This window comes from Nannospalax galili, unplaced genomic scaffold (genome assembly GCF_000622305.1).
Source record: "Nannospalax galili isolate Female #2095 unplaced genomic scaffold, S.galili_v1.0 scaffold9, whole genome shotgun sequence".
Lineage (NCBI taxonomy): Eukaryota > Metazoa > Chordata > Mammalia > Rodentia > Spalacidae > Nannospalax > Nannospalax galili.
The window spans coordinates 5,848,025-5,873,190 of NW_008360332.1; the positions used below are offsets into that span (position 1 = coordinate 5,848,025).

General features: G+C 41.7%; 2 protein-coding genes across 2 annotated transcripts in view; one reads left to right on the plus strand and one right to left on the minus strand.

Annotated features, from left to right (window-relative positions):
* LOC103728098 (uricase) overlaps positions 1-2,685 on the minus strand; it is a 43,078-nt gene extending 40,393 nt beyond the window's left edge. The window contains exon 1 of the mRNA XM_008826233.2: positions 2,608-2,685. Within this exon, the coding sequence (XP_008824455.1) occupies positions 2,608-2,637 (30 nt within the window). The 5' untranslated portion in view covers positions 2,638-2,685. The remainder of the gene's footprint in view (positions 1-2,607) is intronic.
* Positions 2,686-3,300: 615 nt separating this feature from the next.
* Positions 3,301-20,467, plus strand: Dnase2b (deoxyribonuclease 2 beta). Its single transcript, XM_008826256.2, has 6 exons — positions 3,301-3,481; positions 6,943-7,120; positions 12,319-12,400; positions 15,547-15,708; positions 17,704-17,901; positions 19,697-20,467. The coding sequence occupies exons 1-6, from the start codon at positions 3,369-3,371 to the stop codon at positions 20,035-20,037; spliced, it is 1,074 nt and encodes a 357-aa protein (XP_008824478.1). The 5' UTR covers positions 3,301-3,368; the 3' UTR covers positions 20,038-20,467.
* The last annotated feature ends 4,699 nt before the right edge of the window (positions 20,468-25,166 follow it).

Genomic DNA, 25,166 nt, shown 5'->3' on the forward strand with positions numbered 1-25,166 from the left:
AAGCACTGGAGAATGTCTGGGGGTACCAACAACACATTAGACAGTAACAGGGATGACAGAGTATATGGGCTCCAGTTGGGGGGAGGGGAGACTATGGGAGGGTGCCATTTTGGATGTGGGTATATAGACAAATAAGATTGTTTGGGATGTTCTGTATGAAATACACACAAAAAAATCAACAAATGAAAAAATGAATTATATTTGAGGAAGAAGCATAAAAATTTGCTTCATGTTAATTAGGAGATGTGAGAAACATTACCATTAACATATACCTGATGACTTTATATCCATGCTCAGGTGCCAAGAATCTCAGAAAGTAACCAACTGTGACTAGTAATAATCAGATACATAGAGATTAGAGATGCATGTGCAAGCATCTAAGTGTTAATAGCGTTAAAAATGAGTTTTTCTGTATGAAACAGTATATCTTAAAATGAAATGGAGATCCTTTTTAAAGGTTAAAACCTCATTTAGTTTTACAGCTTATGAGGTTTATACTGAGTTCATATTGTATAACTATATTAATTCAACTGTGAACCTAAAAATTTACAGGCAAATTTGAAAAAGATGCATCTTTGCTCTGGAAATTGTTATTGAATATGTTAATGCTATAATGAAATGCTTCTTCAAATCATGTGGTTATTAAATAAATAATTTAAAAAAATTTTTTTAAAGTCCACATATGGCATTGAGGGGCCAAAAAATCAGAAGCCCATTTCCAAGAAGAGAGTTCTTCCCTGTTTATTCTACTTGGCCAAGGTAAAAAGAAAGCATTTTCTACAGCTTAGAAATTACAAAATTGTGAAAGGATCATGGTATTGTCCTACTACTTGGACTTCACCAGCAAGGAATCCTGTGAAACACATTCTGTCCATTTTGTGATCTTCATCCATCAAACTTGAGGGTTTCTTTCCATAATACTGCTTTTCTGGTTTTAGCAAAAACACAGGACACACTAGACTGGAGGATTTAGAAAAATGTTAGAATCCCTGGAAACCCTCAATAGCTGGTACAGTGTCTGACACAGTAGTGATTGCAAAAGAAGATTGTTGACTGACAGGCAGCATGACAGGGTCAGTGACACCAGAAGATAAAAAGATTCATTTAAAATGACATCTGAAAGAAACCAACCACACTGTGTGTTTCCAGACCTTGAAATGAAATTAGATTTAGCAAATACCATCCTAGTAGAGAGGTTCTCCAATCCACCTCACAGGAAGGTAAGAATAAGCTTAGCCAATACTTCAGGGCTGTTTACTATAACATTAACAGGGTTGTGTTATGCATATGACAAGGAGAAAAAACAGGAATTATTCTATATCTTACTCAACAAACTGCCTTTAGCCTACATAACTGAAAACAAGTTGCTTATATTTTTTAAAATTCTTCAACAAATCCTATGCTTGATGTTCAGTTGTCTAAAAGTTTCACAAGATGAAGAAAGTAAATAAAAGTTAATGTTTTTCCTCTTTAACATAGAAAATTAATTTTCATGCCATGAATATCTTTATTGTTTAGAGTTACTGAAATCCTTTTTCACTGAACACAGTAAAAAATCTATATAAAGCAAAATGATATCCATGGTGAAATAGTAAGAAGAAAACATTTCTTAGCTTAGTTAATTTTGTCTGCTCCCATAAAGAAAGCTGTCAAATCCTCCAGACAACACATCAGCTGGGCCTCAGGGCAATGAGTTTAAATTTTAGGATGCACCAGCATTACCAATAGCCTTATTAAAGATATAGATTCTGAGGATCTGTAAAGATCACCCAGTTGATAAAGTGCTTACCACACAAGCATGAAGACCTGAGTTCAGTTCCCCAGGACCCACATTAAAAAAGCTGGGCCTGGTGTCAAGTTCCTTTAATCCCAGCCTTAGGGAAGATTTCTGGGCCTTGCTGGCCAGCGAGCCTAGCCAAATCTGTGAACTCCAGCCCAGTGAGAAACTCTGTCTCAAAAAAATAAGGCAGAGAATGATTGAAGAAGACATTCAACATGGACCTCTAGCCTCCACATAGATGCTCACACCCCATACACACACGTATACACACACGTGCGCGCACACACACAAACACACAGTACAGATTCCTGAGCCCAGCTGGAAGGACTGTGATTCCGCAGGTTTGAGATGAGGCAGGCCCAGAACTCTGCCCTGTTGTAGATAGCTCAACACACACACAAACACACACTACAGATTCCTGAGCCCAGCTGGAAGGACTGTGATTCCTCAGGTTTGAGATGAGGCAGGCCCAGAACTCTGCCCTGTTGTAGATAGCTCAGGTAGTGTAGGTAGGTGGTCCAGAGCACTCCTCTGTCCTCTGTCTTGGGAGAAGTAGACCCACAAGCCCTCTCTTTCCTACGAACACTGAGAATTCTGCATACCACCAGCTGGCCCATAAAAGTGATCTGACTTTCAAGGGTCTGTTTGGTCTGGTTCTCCTAGATTACTTGGATCTGAATCCAAAAATCAAGGCGAGGGATGGAGTGCAGCCATCGTGATTTCCAGGCATGAAGTTAACTGTTATTCATCAGCTAAAAACTGATTCAAGAGCATTATGCACTTAAGTATATCTAGTCCTTCCCTCATCCCCAAGAGTGGCGGCTCACCTTTTCATAGTCTGTATGGTAATGGGCCATTTTCCCTTGACCTTCAACTTCAAATTCAGTCTCAAGAATGAGAGAGAATAGTGTAGGCAAAACAGAGGTTGGTAAAGTGTTTTATTTAACCCTCAAAGTACGCGGTCAATATGTTTACCTGATTGCACAGTGGACAGTTGAATGCAAGGCCTTTTTAAAGCAAAGCATTTCCCTGAGTGGCCACAGCCTAGGGGGTGTGGAATATACATCACCATTTTTCCTAAAATGCAATTGAATTTGCTCTTACTTTGAAGCAACCTTCAAAGTACTGCTTAGAAATTACTCCCTTAAGATAGAGATTATTATAGGTGACAGAGCCTAATCATTAGTAAGGCATAAGGTTTTGTCATTTCTATTTAATGTATGAATCACATGCATTTACACTTGGAAGGGGGGATAACATGAAACATTTCATTCAACATCAACTCGGTATGGGAGTTCCCTTTCCCACCAAATTTCATACTACTATAATCCACTCCAAAGAGTTAACTCTATAGATAGCTATATAAATCCCTTTTTTCTCTCCAGACTTTTCGATGCAAACGAGTCAACAATTGAGCACAAAGGCATCCGGAGTCACGCTGGACTGTTGTGTCAGGTGATACGGGACTATTAATGCCTGAACAGTAAACAGCAGAAGTAAATGAGAGTGTTGTCAGAGCCAGGACTGCCTGAGGACTTCAAACCCAGACTCCACAGTCCACGGAACGGAATAAAGGCAACAGATAGAAATGACAGCAAAACCTCTAGGAACAGCCCTTTCTTTGCTCTTCCTTGCTCTTCCTGGGGTCCTGGGCGTACCGACAATCTCCTGCAGAAATGAAGAAGGTGCAGCTGTGGATTGGTAGGTAAATGAAATGGAATGATGGGTGTGTGAAAACAGGAAGCTGTAGTAAGCCTGTGATGACACCCAGGAAAACTTCCACCTTTAAAAGGAAAGTGATGAGCTAGGGATGTGGCTCAGTCAGTAGAGTACTTAGCTAGCATGCACAAAGCCCTGGGCTCAGTTCCCACTACCACACGTACCAGACACCGTAGCACACACCTGTAATCCCAGCACTCAGAGGTAGGGGCAGGAGGATCAGGAATTCAAAGTCATCTCTGGCAACATAGCATGCTCCAGGCTAGACTGGGCTACACAAGATCTTGCAAATAAATAAATACGTAAACTAAAAAGAAAGGGACTTAAAGTGTGCCTGTGGGCTCAACTCCCACGCAGAGCTGGCTGCCGGGTGGGCAAGTTGCTCCTAAGGGAGAGCCGAGCAGCTCCCTGGGACCTGAGTCGCTGTTCTGAGTGGGACTGAGCTGACAACTGTCTCTTGGCAATTTCCTTTTATTACATGTGGCCTTTTCTAACAGAAGCCTTTCAGTGTCCTTTGTGAAGTACAAAGGAGAAGGTAGGTGACATTGTTTCGGAAACTGAGGCATACCCTTCTCTTTATGGGCACGAGAGAGTACTTGATCGAGCCCAGCACTGTTTGGTTAACCTTGGCTCAGGAGGCAGCTCAGGCAGCAGTGAGAGTGGCCGGGGAGGTCACTAGCCTCTAGGACAGTTTCAAAGAGCCAAGCCACACTACTCCATTGGAGGCAGATTCTCCTGGAGGTTTTTCTACTTCTCCACTCTTTACTGAGTGTTTAAGTCTTCCATTGTGGTTGACATCAAGCTTTGTGTGAATTTCAAGATAAGAGCACAGATAAATTCGCTCATTTAGCACTTGTTTCTACCAGACCTTGTCCTGAGTTTTAAAGACAGAAATACAAATGAAACATAGTTCCTACCCTTAAAGAGTTCACAAAGTCACAGTAAAGGCATATAAGGCATTAGGGGCACGCAGCTAAGAAGGCTTCTTTAAGGATGTAGCTTGTAGCTAAGGTTTAAGAACAATTATGAAGTGGTTAGAAAAAACTAATAGGGAAATGCCAAAGCAGTTCAGGCCAACAAAGGAGGGTCAAGAGGCCACATGGAAAGTTTGAAGCGCAAAGCGATTTGCTACTGCTAGAAGTTCAGGAGGATGTGTTAAAATGGAAGGAGGCAAAGCTATAATGGTAGGAGAAGGTCATAGCGCCTTTGTGGACTGCACGCTGTGGGATTTGAACTTGACATAGTAAGGGAGCTACTTATTAGCACATAGGCCTGATCTTTAGACCAGATCCCACACCTTGGATTGTCTCCACGCAGTTCTCTCTGGACAGAGTTAAGAAGCAGTCTGTGCTGTGACTTGACAGCTCTCAGTTTACGGTACCTGGTGGCTCTGTACTCCTAAGCTAAATCAGGTGATATAAAACCTGCTGTTAGGAATTAGGATTTAGAATTCTCTCCAGGAAGTTGAGAATGCTGTCCCTGGGAAATGTTAGGGTTAGCAGTTCAAAGAGTTGCAGGTAGTAAAGGAAAAGCAACCAACCTCATACAATCCATAATGACCTTTTGTTAGTCAATGAGGGGTGACCACTGACCAGAGGGAGTCAGCAGTAGCCACGTGGGCCAAACAGCAGGGGACCTTAAGTACTTTTGTGTAGGGAAACAGAGTCCTGGGGTTTGGGTAGAGAATACAGGCCTGTATTCTTCCTCCTTAGATAGATAGGTCTCATCTTGGGAAGGCTTGTAGAAGTTCCTCGGACAGCAGATAGCAGGGTCTGTTTGCAGAAATTTATGGTTAGAGTCCGAGACAGGCTTGTTTACAAAGCAGGAATTGCTTTACGGTTTGGAGCTAATGGTTGTAGTAGAAACAGAAAAAGAAACCCTGGAAAGACTAGATGGTAGGTGAGTTTCTGGGGAGGTGAGAGGGAGAAGTTAAAGACTTTAGGCTTCTAGCTTATGAGACTGTGTGTTCCTTAACAGGATGGAATGAACAGATTTGGTATAAAATATTATAAACTTGGTTTCAAATATGTGGAGTTGCAAGTTTATGAGGCATCCTTTTGTTTAGGTATCTGAACTCAACCTGGAGTTCTGGGCAAGAAATCAAATGAATTAGAGATGGTCACCCAGGAAAAATGTTTAAAAGTACTTGTATCACCTGGTGACATTGGCATAGTGAGAGTCCACAAATGCTATGCTGAGGGGCTACCAATTTGTGATTTATATAATTTTTTGCTGCAACTGAATAGACATATTACTTAGCAATACTCAGCAGAGAAAAATCAGCTTAGCCACTTAGCAGAGAGGAAGTTGCTTAGCTGCTACAAAGCCAGGCACCAAGGAATGTTTCCTGCCGCAGGTGAGGACCTGGCACTGTGAGGCATTGGCAAGACAGGAAAGAGTTCACTTGAACAGAAGCATAAGTCTGAAGACAACCGAGCAGAGAGAGAGATGCTCTTGGGCAGACTGTTGTATGGTGATGTGCCTTATGTTTGGTTCTCTGGGAGTTTCTTGGGGTTAATTATAGGGTTCCTGCTATTAGAATATATTTGTCTAGACCAGTAGTTTCCAAAGGAGGACAATTTTACCCTCAGGGGACTTTTGACAAGGTCTGGAGACATTTTTGATTTAGGATGATGCTACTGGCATCTAATAGGTAGAGGTTAGTAATCCTACAGGACACTGGCCAGCTTGCACTGTAAAGAATGATTTGGCTCAAAATGGGACCAGAGTGTATTGAGAAACCCTAGGCTGGGTGATCCAGGGCAGGCAAAACGTTATGAGGGCCAAACCACTTGCCTTCACTGTGAGATGCCCAGAGGAGATAACAAGCAGGAAACAATGGGGGGGGGGGACACGGGGAAAAAAAGCCTGCTTCAAATACTTAGATTGGGTTTGGGCACAAATCCTCAATGCAGAACCTTCAGAGAAACTGAGCTGAAGAACAATGTTTGGGCCCAAGACTCCAGGGGGCCTCCCCCTCCCCCAAAGCCCATACCCAAATCTCATACCAGCTGACTAGGCCCCAAGAAATCAGATGCCACGCACTATGGCAGAAGGGAATCCAAGAATTCTCCAATCTAGACCTGGACCTTGACCTCCCCACTGTAGCCACTGGGACTATGGGAACAGCAGAGAGGATCACTCTCAATATACATGAACTTTCACTTAGAGGCCCCAGCCACAAGGTCAGCTAACGTCTTAGAACAGCTCTACGATTCATCTTTTCTTCCCTGGAGAAAACCGTCACTAACTCCAGTTCCAGAGGAATTCAATGCCCTCTTCTGACCTCCACAAGCATTGCACAACACGAGTGCATTTACACACATGCAGGCAATACACTCATATGCATAAAATAAAAATAAAATATTTAAATGTTTAACACAGACTGCCATCGGAAAAGCAGTCAGTACATGATGGTAATTGGTAGCTATCGTCCTTGTTAGGTTTGTCTTTTATAAGTTACCCAAAAGACAAGGCAAGGACGGTGGAGAGACTGGGCTGGGGTACCTGTACATGGACCCCTCAACCAGGAGCTGGAGGAGGAGCGAGAAGCTAATGAACACCAACAGGAGTGCATTGGGATGGACCTTACAGCAGCTGTACGAAGCCTATCCCTCCAAGGTAGGTTACAGTCGATCATTTGTGGAGATCATAGAAAATATATAATACAGAATCTAAAACTTCAAAGCAGCATCTTCGGGGTATTTTTCCTTCTGGCTTGCTTACTCCTTGCCCCAGAAACTTGAGGCAAACTAGCACAGAACTAGTCCAGGACAACTAACTAAATCAACCTGACCAGGGCTTGTCAGTGCCAAATTGTTGGTTTACTTGGTACCAGGTCCAATTGTATCACTGGGCAAGATGTGAACTGATTGCTTATAGAAATCCTGGCTGCCAAAAGCTCTGCCAATTCACTCAGCACCTCCTCTCTTCTGCATCTTAATAGAAATGGGGAGAAGGGCTCTCTCCTGCTACTAGGCAGTATAGGTCTGTAAATATCATGTCATGAATTACTGGCTGTTTATATCATGCTGTTAATAAGTGCTAGTGATTCAAGTAAAAGTTTCTCTGGGTCTTCCTTTTAGAAAAAATATTTTATTCATTATTTTATGTGCATGAGTATATTGCCTGCACCTGTGTAAGTGAACCTGTGTCATGCAATGCCAGTGGAGGTCAGAAGAAGGTATTGGATACCCTGGAACTGGAGTCATGAACGGTTGTTAGCTACCGTGTGGGTGCTGGGAATTGAACCTGGGTCCTCTGCAAGAGCAGTCAGTGCTCTTAATGACTGAGCCATCTCTACAGCCCCTGGGGCTTCTTTTTTAATATTTTATTTATTATTTTTATTTTATGTGTATGAGTGTATTGCCTGTACTGAAGTCGTGCAATGCCCGCAGAGGTGAGAAGAAGGCATCGGATACCCTAGAACTGGAGTTACAGATGGTTGTTAGCTGCCATGTGAGTGCTGGGAACCAAACCCTGGCACTCTGTATAAACAGACAGTGCTGTTTAACCGTTGAGCCATCGTTCCGATTCATTGGGTCTTCTTTTTAATTAATCATTTTCAAAATGATAGGTTGGTAGCTAAGGCTTTAGATTCAAGGGCCTAGAACTTACTTGGCTGAATAGAGATAATGCCTGCTACCTGGACTTCAGTGATCTGACCAAAGACTTAGTTAAGTAGGCCTGCCACCCCAGGGTATTCCAGGCTCCATATGTTGTACAGTGACTACTCTCCAACCAGGGGTGATAAGTGAAACAAAGTAGTAATTAACACACACTTCCACTGAGTGTGCATTTTCTAATCATTACTATGGAAATATATAAAATGGCTCCATTCTTATACTATGCTAGGTTCCTTGGTGGGTTTTACAGATGTTAAATCCAATGCTTACTACAAGACTGCTCTAGCTTCTGGTGTTGTTGCACATGTCTATCTGAATATTTTCTCAGAAAATGCAGAGCTGTCACTGTATGCTAGTGTTCATTTTACTTACCTGCTATTAAGAGCAGTCTCAGAGCAGAAGCACAGTTAAAATCACTTTGTGGACTGTTTGAGTACATGTGATGTGCCAAGCAACTGTTTTAGGTGTTTTTCGAAGCTTTTTTAAAAAATATTTTATTATTTTTATTTTTTATTTTATGTGTATGAATGTATTGCCTGCATGTAAGTAAGTGCACCTGTGTCATGCAATGCCCACGGAAGACAGAAGAGGCTGTCGGATCCCCCGGAACTGGAGTTACGGACAGTTGTTAGTTGCCATGTGGGTGCTGGGATTCGAACCCGGGTCTTCTGCAAGAATAGTCATTGTTCTTAACTGCTGAGTCATCTCTCCAGTCCCTAAATTTTTTAATATCAACAACAACCCTGTTTTGAATAATCAGGATATTATATAAAATGGAAACTGCCTGCAGCTGCTTCTGAGGATGGGGACAGGAAACACAACTCATTAGCGAAAAAGTAAACACCTATGTTCCAGGGATTCTTCTCCATCCCAGGGACTCCTGGGGCCAAGAAGAAGGGAAAAAACACCTCATCAAGTCTCTGGAGTAGATGACCATTCAGATTCTCAGTTTGGCAGCTTCTGATGGACTCTGGGGCATGCAAAGGCAGCCCAGAGCCTAGGAGGCAGAAAGAACAAACCTGCTTTATAAAACAAAAAAGGTAGAAAGGCCAGGGGTGGTGGTTCACAACTATAATCCCAGCACTCAGGGGGATCACTGAGGCAGGAGGATCTCCATGAAGCCAAGGTCTGCCTGGACTACGTGGTGCCTTCCAGGCTAGCCTGAGTCATAGACTGAGACCTTGCCCACCCCACCCCATCCTTAAAAAGGAAGTAAGGAATTAAAATGTGTATGAGAAAGAAAAGGGAAGTTGGGATAAGCTATTCAATGTTTCTTTCCTTCAGTAAGACCTCATATACAATGTTCTGAGTGATCAGTTCTGGGGAGAAAAATGTCAGGATGGATCTGGCTTCCATGTCTGAGGGGCAATGAAGCCAAGAAGAAAGTAACAGCTGCCAACGGCATGTAGGGGTGACTGGGCGCTCTCTGGAAGCCATAACTATGTGCCAACTGTGGCTAGGAAAACGTGTCTTCTCTGCCCTTGACCTGGAACTGAACTTCTAACAGATAGTGTAAGCAACTCATTTGACATCACAAATGTCAAGGTGACTGAGTCCAATAGTTTGATTGCACTTAGAATTTTCCCTTTTGCAAATAAGAACCCTCCATAACACTGATCAAATTACCCTGCAATGGCTTACAGTTGCCTACATTTGTCTCCTGCTAGAGTAGGTCAGAGACAAATCCCCGCCCCTGTCCAATGCCCAGTTGTCAAAACAATACTCAAAGATAAAAGGAATAAAACTGGGGCTGGCTCGGTGGATAACATCCTTACTATACAAGCATGAGGAACTGAGTTTGAATCCCACAACCACCAGGTATAGTGGGGTGTAGTCCCACACTAGGGACAAAGACAAGCAGATCTCTGGACTTGACAGTCAGCCGGCCTACCTGAAACGGTGAGCTCCAGGTTCAGTAAGAGACCCGGCCTCGAAAAATAAGACGGAAAAGAAACCGAGGAAGGCACTCAATGTCAACTTCTGCTTCTGGTCTTCACGTGGGCCCACATAGCCAAACACACTCACGCACATACATGCACACACATGCACACAAGCATGCCCATGCACACACATAGCCTTAGTCTCAATCTTCATTACTGAAAAACCAAAACTAAAACCTAACTAAAATGTATGCTTATACATATATTACATACACATACATATACATGTAATGCAGCCTTGCTAGTGTGTATACACACACACACACACACACACACAAACACATTTTATTTGATAGCATCTCCCTATGTAGCTCAGGCTAGTCAGCTAGTCTTGAACTCACGATCTTCCAGCCTTAGCCTCCTAAATGCTGGAATTACATACGTGTGCCACCGTGCCCCGCCTGCCTATTCTGAAGTCTGTGATCTTTTCTATTTATCAGCAGCATCTTTTCCCACCAAGGCTACAACCAATGTAGCCATTGCTGTCTGTTACACTCCAGGTTAGATTGTGATTAGTATCCATCGTATGAATAGCTTTCCTCACCAGACCTTCCCTCCGCATGGCACCTCAAAGGCACACATATGGCCTCCTTGATGCACTGAATGCCAGCTCACAGAGTGTCAGAATCTTCGAGAGGAGGATGGCACAAGCACCATTCTGTAACCGTGATGGATTATGGAAAATGAGTCTAAGAACCAGCTAACTTTCCTGGGACTGTCAAAACATAGTAGCCAAGAATGCTGTTCATGATGCTATATGGTGGTAACTGTTTTTAGAGTACCTCAGGTCATTAACTGCAAGATGCCTATCACTGACTTTTCTTTCTGAGAGGAAAAAAAATGGGAGAATTTTTTTTAAGTAGACCAGTTGTCCTATTCTGCTTTTATCGTGTCACTGATTTTCTTTTTCAATATCAACATTATTGGCATCAATAAACGTCACTGCATCATGACACAGATGGGATGGAACCACCCAGAACAAATAAGCAGGTTTCCAAAACATCACAGAGACACTATCAAAATAATAGCTTTACTATGAGTTAGAAAACAGGCTAATTCGTTGGAGAGTCAACTCATATTTGGACATACCAAAAGAAATCCAATATCACACATTAAATTTCATTACTTTCTAAGCAAGGAAATATCAAGTTAGGAACTGACGTAGCACTGAGAAAACAATCGAAAAAAAGAAAAAAAAAACACCTCTCATATGAAAGAGGAAAGAAAGCAGATAATGATGAATCCTGATTAAATACAAAACTATGAGCAGGCAGTGAGGCAGGCAGAGGAAACCAGATCCTGACAGCCTGCTCTGCACTGTGCCTATAACATCAGTGGAAAAACCCAGGTGTGATCCTTGGCTGTTCATTTCCCTAACAAATAATCCAGCACTCTTATTGCACACTAGTTGCTTAATCAGAAACATGCTTTCAAACAACCAAGAAAAATGGAAATACCATCCTCAGACAGATCACATAGGGCTCTTGTCATATGAGGCAAAACCAGCACGACAGCCAAGGAGACAGCAGGGTGGGAAAGCACTTTCCATGTAAGTGCAAGGACCAGAGTTCAACCCCCTACCAAACTGAGGTATAGTCATATATACTTGTAATCCCAGAACTGGGGGTTGGGGGGGATGGAGACGGGTGAATCCCTGGGGCTTGCTGGCCAGTCAGCCTAGCCTACTTGGTTAGTTCCAGGCCATAAGAGACTGTCTCAAAAAAATAAAAAGTGAACAGCACCTGAGGAATGTGATACCCAAGGTTATATTTTAGCCTACACACACACATACCTACCCACACACCCACACACAAACACACACACACATACATGTGCACATACAAAACATGTATGATGGGGCTGGAGTGATGGCTCAGCAGTAAAGAACACTGCTCTTGCAAAGGAGCCAAGTTTCATTACCAGCACCCACATGGCAGCTAACAACCATCCATAACTCCAGTTTTAGGTGATCTGATGCCCTCTTTTGACCTCTGCTTGCATTGCATGACACAGGTGCAGCAACCTACATGCAGGCAATACACTCATAAGCATAAAATAAAAGTAATGTTTGAAAATGTGTGACTGAAAATGGAGCCCCCCCATCTTGCATATCCCAGAATTCATATTCCTATGGGTGACTTCTCATGGGTGTTAATGAAAAGCTCTGTGTTGCGGGCTGAGTAACTGGTAGAAATACTGATAGGAATTGGGAGTAGAGGAGTCCTGCCACTAAAATCCTAATATATTCCCGCAGAGCAACAACACAGCATATGTCATGTACAATGATGGTATCCCTAAGTCTTCAAATTACAGCAGGAAGTACGGACACACCAAAGGTAAGGCAATGGCTCTTGGTTCCTCATTCTTTTGGAAATCATCATTTTCTTTTTTTCTTTTTTGGTCTTGTTGAGACAGGGTCTCCTTGTAGACCCAGCTGTCCTGGAACTCACTATGTAGACCAGGCTGGCCTTGAACTCACAGAGATCTGCCTGCCTCTGCCTCCCGAGTGCTGGGGTTAAAGGCATGTGCCACCACGCCCAGCCTGGAAATCATCATTTTCTTAAACCTTTCATCTTCAATATGCTCCATGCCATACTAAAAGATAATTTTTGCTTTTAATGGCCTATCTTGACTTATTGAGACATATGATATCTGCATAACAGGTTGTAAAATTATGTGATCTGACATACCAATGCCCTCTGCAGAAATTCAGATTTATTTCTTAGTATTTTAAAAAATATGCTTTAAAACAAACAGTCAAGTACTGGTTGCTCAAGTACCAGCTAGACTATATATATATTTTATATTTTGTGTGTGTGATGTGTGTGTATGCTGTGTGTGGTATGTGTATATTGTGTGTGGTATCTGTGCAGTGTGTGTATATGGTATGTGTATTACATTACACGTATATGTATGTGTGTGTGATATATGTGTGAACATACATTTTTGTTAGGTTTTGGTTTTGGCTTTTCAGTAATGAAGACTGAGCCTAAGGCTGTGCACTTTATCACTGATTTATTCTCAGACATTTTTCCTTACTTTTTCACTTTGTGATAGGATCTTTCTAATTGCCCAGGCTGGCTTTGAACTTGTGACCCTCCTGTCTAAACTTCCCATGTAGTTAGGATTACAGGGTTGTGCCCAGCTTACTTAGGATTACTGAGCCATAATTTATATTGAATAAAATTCACTCTTTATAATTTGCAGTTCCATTTGAACATTTTGGAAAAAATATTTTAAAGAGTTTTTCATATAATAGTAATGCTTGATATACACTTTGCTACATGTTGTTATTTTATTCAGTAATCCTTATAGGGATAATTTTGCCATTTTTCCATTAATAAATCATGTGCATAAGTATATGCATTATAGAAAATTCAAAATGCAGATAACAAAAAACCTGTAATTTTAATACTCATTAAACACACTTAATCCCTTCTACTTCTAAATTATCTATTTGAAAAAAATATTTTTTCATCTTTTTTGAGATAAGGTCTCCCTGTAGCCCCAGATGGCCTGGAACTCACTATGTAGACCAGGCTGGCTTTGAACTCAGAGAGATTCACCCGCATCTGCCTCCCAAGAGCTGGGACTACAGGCATGCACCACCATGCCTGGCTAAGTTTTCAATTTCTATACCATGAATACTTCCATGACAATATGTATTCTCTAGAATGTTCCAAACCCAAATGCCCTCAGAATAAACTGGGTAAGGTCAGCAGGTGAAGTGGGTGAAGTGGGCTGAACTAGCAGGTGACTAAAAGGTACACATAATGTCTAAAGGGAGGGTGTCACTTATTTCTCACCCTGACTTGTATGGATGCAATTTCTAAGAAGATGCTGAAAATCAGTATTTGTGGAAAAATGTCCCCAGAGACTTAAAGGTTGGCAGTGAATTCAGGTTTAGAAATATGCTGCATTGGGAATGAAGAGATGGCTCAGGGGTTTAGAATACTGGCTGCTCTTGCAGAGGTCGCAAGTTCAATTCTCAGCACCCACATTGTCGCTAACAACCACCTGTTACTCCAGTTCCAGGAGATCCAATGCCCTCTTCTGACCTCCATGGGCATTGCATGACATGGGACCGCTTACATGCATGCAGGCAAAACACTCATGAAATAAAAATAATAAATACAATATATTTTTAAAAGGAAAATACTGAAAATCTAATATATCTGCATGCAAGGTGTGTCAGGCCCAGGGGCTGCTAATTTGCAATATCTAGGAATGCAATTTATAGCCAGGCATAGTGGCAAACACCTATAATTCCAGGCTGAGGCAGGGGGACTGTCATGAATTTGAGGTCAGCCTGGGTTACAGTGTAAAACTCTGTCTCTGTTCCCCTCCAAAAAAGCCATTTGTAATGACTGTCAAAAGCCATCATCGTTGAAAGCTGTTGGTTTTGTAGTTACCGTCACAATGGCCCTATTAACATGGGACATGTTTTTATCACATGCCATATTCTCTGACCTCTCCTCCATCAGTCTCTGACCACCAGTCCTGCTCCAGCCTGTTAGCTCCCTCGAAGGTTCGGTGTTCAATGTGGAGTCAGAGCTTCGTTTTGCCCACAGGCACCCTAACACCCAGCTAGTCAGCACATTCATCTGGTGGAAGCCCACCAAGGCCATGCCTGTTTAACAGAACTTGCAACATTTTCCACTTAGACATTGATAGATTCTTTTTCTACCACAGTATGTTTTCTCAAGGTGTGCTCTTTGAAAAATAAATAACTAGCAGGCATTTGAATGAGTGGATTTTATGTTTGCATGTTCCTCTGCAAACTGGAAAATCTAGTTACAGCACCAAACATTGAAAAACACGGAAAGTAGAGGTTCTGATTGGATAAGGTTCTTTCTGCTATGTCACAAGCTATTTTCTTTCTTTCTGGCTTTCATTTTGGTAGGCTCTAGAGACTTGTACAAAGCACGATTAACAAGACTATGCGCCTTCCTATCTCTTTTTCTTTGTCTCTTTTTAATCAGATCTGTAGGACTAAGTGACCCCTCTCCAACAAATGAGCAGCCGTCTATTAAAGCAAAGTGCTATGAGCCCTTCTTCATCTGGTATTGTCTCTTTTAACACTGCTTTTAGCAAGCCTTTGAAAATAGCTGCTCAGCAGTGAAGACATTAGCCAAGGCTTGTCAGGTGACTGTATAGTTTAACAAGGCCAAATTCCAATTTAGCAAATTTGCATTCTGCCAAATGAATTTTCCTTGTGGTTTCAACAGGCATTTCCAACATGCAGTTCCTCTTAACTCCTCACAGAGTAGCTGTCCTGGCTTCCCTCTGAGGAAGCTTATTATCCCGTCACGGGGTATCATGAGTGTGCCTGAGTTCTTATTGTAATCCTTGAAAAATGAGCGATTATTGATAGCTTAAGAAAACAAGAGCCTATAAACATGCTTCAGTGTTACAGCTTTGAACTGTATTTTAAAGGGACCTTTGTTTTCTAATTAATTTAAATCAAATGTATCTTTGGTAGGTCTACTGCTGTGGAACAGGGTCCAGGGGTTCTGGCTGATCCATTCTATTCCCGGGTTTCCTCCAATCCCAGAAGAAGGCTATGATTATCCATCCACGGGGAGATGGAACGGACAAAACGGCATCTGCATAACTTTCAAATACAGCCAGTATGAAGCAATAGGTAACACCAAATGTGTGAAAAGGAGACAGCGGTGTCAAAGGAGGAACTGAAAATGTGTTCATCAGTGTGTCACTTTGTTAATCTAGTCATAAACCTGATGACTAGACTCTAATGCTGGCTCTGCTGTGGTGAGACCCCAGGCAGGCTCTCTACTTGTTCCTCATTCTTGGTCTATCAATGACATTGTTGAATTTGGCTAGGGGTAATCGTTACAAAAGAATACAGGAGCCAGGCAGGTAACAAAAATGTATGAAACAGGTATTGCATGAGCACGGGGGAGAGTAATAAACTTGGGTGTTGACTTTCCCTTGAATGCCTTCAAAGTCCTCAGTACCGTCATACTGTAGGATTACAAGGCTACTGATTACAGATCTCTGTATTTTTCATGAGGAATCAGAAACTCTGTGTGTATGTGTGTATGCGTGTGTGAGTGAGTGCGTGTGTGCACGCATGCACGAAAGATCCTGCTTTTTAAATATTTTATTTATTATTTTATGTGTATGAGTGTATTGCCTGCATGTGTGTAAGTGCACCCATGTTGCGCAATGCCCATGGAGGTCAGAAGAGGGCATTGGATTCCCTTGGATCTGGAGTTATAGATAGCTGTTAGTCGCTATGTGGGTGCTAGGAATTGAACTGGGGTCCTCTGCCAGAGCAGCCAGTGCTCTTAATTGCTGAGCCATCTCTCCAGCCCCCTTGATTTTTAAATATAGGCTGGATCTTATCTAAAAAACGTTTATTTTTGCAGACCAAATGTTACCTCTATACCACCAACATCACACCTCAGAGCCAGATAAACTTTTTTAAGATCTCAAGTTCAAATTGCCCAAAACACTTATATTTGTCAAACTGTGATGTAGGAGTAAGAAAAATCATAAAGAGTGCCTTACCTCCAGGTATAGGAAGTTTAGAAAATGTTTCTCATCCAGTTTCTCTCTTAGGACCAGGATCACTGAGCCTGCCACCTAAGAGAAGCCTTCCTCTAGCTAGTTCATAGACAGCTGAACAATGTAGAGCTAAGATGTGCGTGCTGATGCTTCAAGCTTAAAGATTGGCACAAGGAGGTCTCTACATGTGTACACAGAGGAAAAAAAAACATTGACCTTCATGCTGCAAGCTTTATAACCATAGGTGTGTGAAAGAAATCTCAGCTACCTCATCTATAAAATGAAGATGATGGTGACAACAGAGCTTACCTAATAATGTCACTTTGAGGAGTGAATAAAGCATGGAACTTGGTCTGGGGAGATGGGTCCATGGATAAAGTACTTGCCCTCACCTGAGGCCCAATCTCTAGAATCCAAGCATGATGGTGGATATCTGTAATCCCAGTGCTCCTCAGCAAGATGGGAGAGAAGCTTGGGTGCAGCCAGCTTAGTGTATGTGGCAGCCAACAGCAAAGAGATCCTGCCTCAAACAAGGTGGAAGGCAAGCACCGACACCCAAGGTTGTCTATTGGCCTCTGCACATACATGCCTGCACTCACACACATGAGCACACACGTACATGCACACATATGTACACACATACGCACAAAACAAGATTTAAAAAATACATAAAACTTGGGCTGCAGAGATGGCTCAGCAGTTAAGAACACTGGTTGTTCTTGCAGAAGACCCGGGTTCGAATCCCAGCACCCACATGGCAGCTAACAACTATCTGTAACTCCAGTCCCAGGGGATCTGACAGCCTCTTCTGACCTCCATGGGCATTGCACGACATGGGTGCACTTACCTACATGCAGGCAATGCATGCATACACATAAAATAAACTTAAATAAAAATTTTAAAATTATATAAAACTCATAGGAAAAATATCTGGAAGTTTCGGTAGGTATCAGCTACTCAAACCAAAAGGCATTTGAAGGCCAATGCTGTAAAACATGGAATGCCCATACTTGAGAGACTTTTGCTTTTGTTTCCTAATATACAACATTTGTAAACATTTCCATTTGTGTTTATGTTTTCAACTGTTCTTTATTGTTTCTTGATTTAGATTCTCAGCTCTTGGTCTCCAACCCAAACATCTACAGCTGTTCCATTCCAGCCACCTTTCACCAGGAGCTTGTCCACATACCCCAGCTGTGCTCCAAGTCCAGTTCCTTAAAGGTCCCTGGCCGGCAGCTCACCACACTTCAGTCAGCCCAGGGACAAAACTTCCTCCATTTTGCAAAATCGGATTCTTTTCTTGACGGTATAAAAGACCACCACCAAAGAGTGTGCTAGCAGGAAGCACTATGGGTTACTTGGAGAAAGGAGTCTGGTTATTTAGGGTACAGACGTAGAAAAGAGGGGTGGCTTGAAGAAAAGAAAACATGACATCAGGCATCGACGCATACGTTTCCCTTTTCTATGTGAATAACGCGCTGCTGGTTCAATCACAGAAGAATCTTACAAACATACAGCTGGGAAAGGGGGCTGAAAACTCAGCTCCTCTGCAGACCTGGGGCCACCGCTATGGCTTCTGCCATCCCTCATGCAGTTCCTTTGCGCCCTCCTTACAAAACCCTGCCCTCTGTCCCACAGTGAATGCAATGATCATCAGGGAACAACCACTTCGATGTTGCGACACGACCCCTCCAACATTCTTACCTCTGTTTATTTTCACTCTGTTTCCTCACATTCCAACAGACACTATATACCCTCTTTGTAACCCCATTCTAGCCTGAAAATACCTTGATTTTTCTACTTGATCTGTCCTGCCTTTCAGAGTCTTTCTTCCGAGCATATAAGCATATCTAAAAACCCTCCCTTGATTCTAAATTGCCTATCTCTGGTTTTACTTTTTCCACCTGAATTTCTTTTGAGACAACTCAGAGCCTTTGGTTGCTGGATTCTCTTCACAAGTCTTGCTTCTGTCTATAAACAGTCATCCCTAGTCAGCAATGCTTGATGACCGTGCTGTCGACCTTACTTTTCTGCTTCCTTCCTTTATACATTGCAGGCAATTTACTGAATACCTACTACTTGCCAACCTCATGTCAGGCACAAGAGGTACAAAAACTATGGTAGTCTTTACAGATCTTGGCACTAACAAAACCCTATCCTTCCTGAACTACTCCCCTCCACTGATTTTGGGGAGTGCGTAGTCTCTTGGTCTTCCGCTTTTTAAAAGTCCCTTCTGCCAGACCCACCTCCTCCTCTGACTATTCCTTAGGTGATAAGATTGCCATATGGTCCTCTACCCATTTCTTATCTCACTCTGCAATCCATGCTGTGCAATTCCAGAAAGCCCTTGAGTGACTTCCAAGGCTGGGTATCCACCCACCTGGCCTCTACGCTAACAGATGTACTCAACAGTGAGTGGGATGTTTCCACTTGGAGGGGGTACAGCTATACCAAATGCAACATGCTAAACTTGTCTCATCATCATCCCCCACAAACTTGCTCATCATGACGTTCTAGAGTCCTTTTCACTCCTCTACCAAACTACCAAATCCATTCAGCTCCAGGCCCTTAACAGCTTTCACATTTATCAAATCCTCTCGAAAGCCTCTACTGCCACCACAGTCCACACCACTGTTTGTCAGTTACCGTGACAACCTTGTTTACCCTATCTTCTGTGTAACCTACCCTTCCAAGTTCATCCTGCACAGTATTTCTCAATTGATACTTATGATTATAAATTAGTTTCTCTTAATTTTCAACTAAGATTTATCTAAAAATCCCTATTGACTTCAGGAAAAGTCAATCATAACAGTACGACTTATAAAGACCCTTGAAATGGCCTCTAATTCTCTAGTCTTATTCTTTTCAGAGGTCTCCTCATGCTTTATCTGTGTGGAGACATGTGTAGATTATAGTAACTTTTATTTGCATACCACTTTAGGATTTAAAAAATGTTTGCCCATCCACTTAGTTACATTGTTACTGTGCTGTTATTGTTGTGCCCCCAGCATGCATACATCAAGGGTGGATGAAGATTTCTATTCTTGAAGATCTTTTCAAGTATTATGTAAATTCACTGTTTCTCTCCTTCCGACTCCTAGACATCTTTGTAGCCTGGATGGCGCAGCAGCTAAAGACGCACTTGCTGGCAGAAACCTGGCGGCGAAAGAGACAAGAGCTTCCTTCAAACTGCTCTCTCGCGTACCATGTCTACAACATCAAAGCCATCAAGACAGCTCGGCAATCTTATTTTAGTTCTTACCAGGACCATGCCAAATGGTGTGTTTCTCGAAAGGGCACCAGAAATCGCTGGACCTGTATTGGAGACCTAAATCGGAGCCCATACCAGGCCTTCAGAAGTGGAGGCTTCATTTGTACCCAGAATCGACACATCTACCAAGCATTTCAGAAATTAGTTCTGTATTATGAGGACTGTAACTAAACTTTGGGGAAAGATCCATCCATGCTCTGTCGTTGAAAATATTAACTGTGGACCTTCTCACTTTAGACCCGTTCTGTATATATTAAAAGCTTTAAATATACAAAACGTAGCACCAAATCAAACACTTCCAGCCCATATTTACCACTTTATGTTTCAATTAGTAGAAATTTACCTACTTTGAGTTTATGGCAGAATAAACCTCAACCATGATGTGCAGATAATGGTAACTGGAAATGAAATGTTTCCTTGCAGCTTAGTCAGCCCCAGCTGTCTTTGGCTGAATTCCCCCTAAAGTTCCTCCTCGCTAGTTTACGGTTGCCTTGTCATTTTTGTCAACACTATTTGCTAATAATGATATGTTCTTGAACTGCTCACTTCAATTCCTTGTACTGTTTTTTTTCGTTGTTGTTCTTTTCTTTTTTGTCTTTTTGAGACAGGGTCTCCCTGTAGCCCCAGCTGTCCTGGAGACCAGGCTGGCCTCGAACTCAGAGATCCGCCTGCCTCTGCTTCCCGAGTGCTGGGATTAAAGGCTTGCGCCACCACGCCCGGCTCCCTGTACTGTTTTTTAATCTATAACAGGGAGATCATAGCTAAGGCCACACACCTAGCACAGAGCCCAGCATGTAGCTAACACAAAATACTGGCAGAAGCCAGGCCTATAATCCCAGCTACTCAAGAGGCTGAGGCAGGGGATTTGGTCACAAGTTCAAGGCCAACCTGGGATACAAGGTGAATTCAAACTAGCCTGGGCAACTTATGAGAACCAGTCTGAAAAAAAGTACAAAAGAGGACTGGGATGTAACAGTGTTAGAGCACTTTCCTAACATGTGTGAAGTCCTAGGTTCAATCTCCAGTTAGACTGAAAAAATATTGGTGCAAGTTGAATTTGAACCCAATCCAAAAAAAAGACAGAAAAGTTTTAGAATGAGTGGGTTTTTAGAACTTAGGTTAGGAAAGAGAATAAAAATGATTTAAGTATAAACTATGAACTTGAAGAACATAAATGCAACATCAAAAAGCAAAAATAAATTTAATAATCTTAGTTTTAGCGTGTTTGCTTTCCTGGAGTTCTCATCACTAAATATAATTATCATACAAATGAATGGTTATAAATTGCAAGACTTAACTGCTTAACAAATTTTCAAATGTAGGTCTAAAGTTCAAAAAACTTACAATCTAACAAAAGCAGTTAAAAATAATTAGATGTGGCATAGCCTAGTGCTTACTGAGTATTTAGTGCGCACTACACATCCAACATTGGTTGTCTTATTTAATCCTCATAGCAATTATTTTCAGTAATAAATATCATCATCTCCATTTTACTGACAAATAAATGGAGACTTACACAACATCAATAACTTGCCTAATAGCATAGATGTCTACTTGACCTATGAAGCTATACCTTAACTTATATTCTAAGAGACAATAAAAGAAATAAAGAAATACAGGACAATACTTATCTTGAGAGCTTAATTCAAATCAAAATTCATAGGACCTAATGATTCAATGACAAGCCAAGAAAAATTTCTATCAGAAAACAAATATAAGATACGGATATATTGAATGCCATCTAGTTTACTTGCTTGGAAATACGAAAAGGCCTTAAAAATGTTTTGGCCTCTCAGAAAGCATCTAGCTATAAGCAGTCCCCATAAAATGGGATTTTATGGAGAAATTAAAAATTCAAGATGCTGACTACAGATGAAGAGGATCCAATTTTGATCCAATTCTATAGAGAAGAAGGAAGTGGACGCAAAAAGGAGGCTAAAATGAGCGAATTCTTTTGGGCTAAAAATGCACACTAGGTTGGATTGTCCTCCCGATACAGAAGTCTGGATGTTCTACAAAACTAAATACATCTCACACTCATCAAAAAAAAATTCTGGAGACAGAATAAAGTCAGATTACATACAAAGAAGAATGTAGGAACAGGGCAGAAAGATGAGGGTGCTGGTCCCTACAGACACACCTGAAGGATGCAGCTTTGTGAAGGGAGATGGACATATTTAGACCTCCTTTATGGAATGAAACTCAGCTAGAAAAGCACAACCCAGTCGGTTAAGGAGCACCAAATACTCAGAGGAGGGAATACAGCTTTGGGTTGATTATTTCCTGGGGTAGAGCTTAAACGCAGCCCCAATTAACCAGAAGCAATGGGACACGCTCTTTCCCGAATACATCTCAGGACTGCTACCCAGTCTTGCTGACTCCAAGAATGAGGCTGACATCATTAGAAGGAATCTAAAATATTTCAGAATATAAAGAATTTTTCACTGGCTTCTTTTTGAGGGAAAGGGGAGAGTATAAGATATAATAATGAATAAAATTTAAGTTTTAAACCACGGTTTAAAATACTGGAATGAGAGCCAGTGAGGTGGTTCCAGAAGTAAAAGTGCTTGTCTTGCAAGCCTGACAACCTCAGCATCATTCCTGGAACTCACAGTGGAAGGAGCCAACCTAATCCCAAAAGTTATGTGCACCCACACTGATACACACACACACACACACACACACACACATTTACATGCTATCAGCATAATAAAATTAAAAATGGAGTAAAGACCTGTCTCTAAGTTGGGAGTGTACCTTACCAAAAAAAAAAAGCTTGCATTGAGTTGGAAAATGACTGGAAAAGAAATTAAGATGTATAGTAATAATTTTCAAGTTCTAAGATGGAGTGCCACATCGTTTTTGCTCTATCCTCACCCTCTTAGAGAAAAATTATTATCCACTGTTTTTCTCAAGTGAAACCTTCCTCTGCAGATCCAAATGAATAGGCCAGCAGTGGGCTTGTGACATCAAAAGAAATAAATCACAGGCTAAGCTAAGGAGATTTGCTTTGTGAGTGAACTTAGGATAATAGGACCTCAGCTGAGTTTGGGGGGCTTAGGCCTTTGATCTGCAAGGAAGTTCATGTGCAGTGGAGCTAAGATCATTGTTTCCATGTGTATGTTCAGGTAGAGAATGCGCATTTCAGAAATGGGAGAACAGTGCAGACGTACTGTAGAAACCCAGGAGCAATGAGAGAGTGTCTGTTGTCAGTTCCCACCTGCCCAGAGGCCAGCAGAGCTCCTTATGGAGAGCCAGCTAGTCCTTGGTCACATATTCTCTGATATTCTCCAATATCCCTTTACTAAATGACTCGTTTTTAGCTTAGTATAGCTTAGGGAGGTTCTTGAGTTTGGGGGGGTTGGTCTTTTTGAGACAGGGTCTCCCTGCAGCCCCATCTGGACTGGAACTTGCTATGTAGACCAGGCTGGCCTTGAACTCACAGACATCCACTTGCCTCTGCCTTCCAAGTGCTGGGACTAAAGGCGTATGCCACCATGCCCGGCTTTCTTGTTTTTCCCAAGCAAATAATCCTTGCCTAAGTCATGTAGAAGCAATAATGACAGTGTGGGGCCAAATCATTTCAACTGAGATAGTAATTGAGACAAGGATCATAATTCCAATAGTGTCCCAATCTCTGGCATTTTATATATCAACTTTGAATATGGATTACAGAGAAAATAAGCCTAAGAGTTTAGTATAGAATGAAAAGTAAGCTTTCACAGGAAGCAGCAGCAAGAAACTGGTAGGATGAAGTAAGAAAAGGTAATGATAGGACTTCAGATATTCAGACACTTATTGAAGATCTCATTCAGCTAAAATCATTCTCGATTGACTTTTCACTTAATACACTGACAATTTCAACTCCCAAGGAAGAGACGTAATAACTAGAGGAATTTCAACTCTGAATCTAAATCTTATAAACAAAGAAGACTGGGGGTGGGATAAAAATACCGATGCCCTCGGAGACAAGTGTATCTGAATGATCATCAGTGAAAGAAAAAGTTGACTAGAATCCAGGTTTAGAAGATCTGAGACTGAACCACAAAAGAAAACATGTCTCAGTAGCAGAAGATTCTCAAAAGGAATTCAGATCAGGAAATTAAAATGATACGGTGATGGTGTGATTTCTCCACTAGGAACAGAGGCCGCAGGGAAAGTCACGTCATTGTGCAACTTGCCTTTTCACGAGCTCGTGCATGACGTGGGTGACCTGAATAACTACTGATCACACACAAGAAAATGCTAAGGTAAAAAGTATGTTATGGGACCAGGGGGATGACTCAGCAGTAAAAGCCCTTATCACACGAGCTTGACAGCCCAAGCTTGGACCTTAGGAGCCCATATAAAAGCTGGATACAGTGGTATGTGTTTCTAATGCAGCACTCCTAGGATGAGACGGGAGTAAGACAGGAGAGCTTTACTGGAGCTCACAGCCAGCTGCCTGGAGTACACAGTGCAGCTGCAGAGACGAGAAACCCTGCCTCAAGCAAGGTAGAAGCCAAGGACTGATACCCAAGGCTGTCTGTCCCTGGCCTCCAAACGCATGCCGTGGCAGGCATGCATCCTCACATATATCACATACACACATACACAAAATTACAAAAATAAATATTTTAAAATATTTTATATTTCTATCAGAAACTAACTGCTGAAATCTGAATGCCAAAAACCCTTCATCTCATTTCTTTCTTCCTTTCTTCTTTCTTTCTTTCTTCTTTATTTAAATGATGCTAATGATATTCAAACTAGGACGTAAGAAAATGATCAGAAAGAATTAAGTCAAGATTGTTGTAAAGCAATTTTAAAAGACTACAACACCCTATAGTTAGGTTCTTTCCAGGTCAGTGAAATCAACAGCTCCTGAAAGAACAGTGATCATTGAGGGGACATGGAAGACAGATAAATGTCATTTTAGTTTAGTTTTAAAGCTTAGTAGAACATGGGTCTCAAGTTCATTGCCCATCCTGAATCATCAGTGGATATTTTTGATGTTTTGTTATTTTTATTTTATGTTTATGAATGTGTTGCCTGCATGTAAGTGTACCTGTGTCATGCAATGCCCACGGAGGTCAGAAAAGGGCATCAGATCTCCTGGACCTGGAGTTACAGATGGTTGTTAGCTGCAATGTGGATGCTGGGAACCGAACTCAGTTCCTCTGCAAGAGCAGCCCATACTCTTAACTGCTGAGCTATCTCTCCAGCCCCATAGGTAAATGTTTTATATTTATACTTGTATCAGAAACTAACTGTAATTTCTGAAATCTGAATGCCAAAAAAAAAAAAAAAACCTTTACTGC

Bases quoted from the DNA above. Each gene is read 5' to 3' on its own strand.
- Dnase2b (XM_008826256.2), top strand. From the start codon at position 3,369: ATGACAGCAAAACCTCTAGGAACAGCCCTTTCTTTGCTCTTCCTTGCT. The intron at 7,121-12,318 runs GTAGGTTACAGT...ATATTCCCGCAG, and splicing joins ACGAAGCCTATCCCTCCAAG to AGCAACAACACAGCATATGT. The intron at 15,709-17,703 runs GTAACACCAAAT...TTCTTGATTTAG, and splicing joins CAGCCAGTATGAAGCAATAG to ATTCTCAGCTCTTGGTCTCC.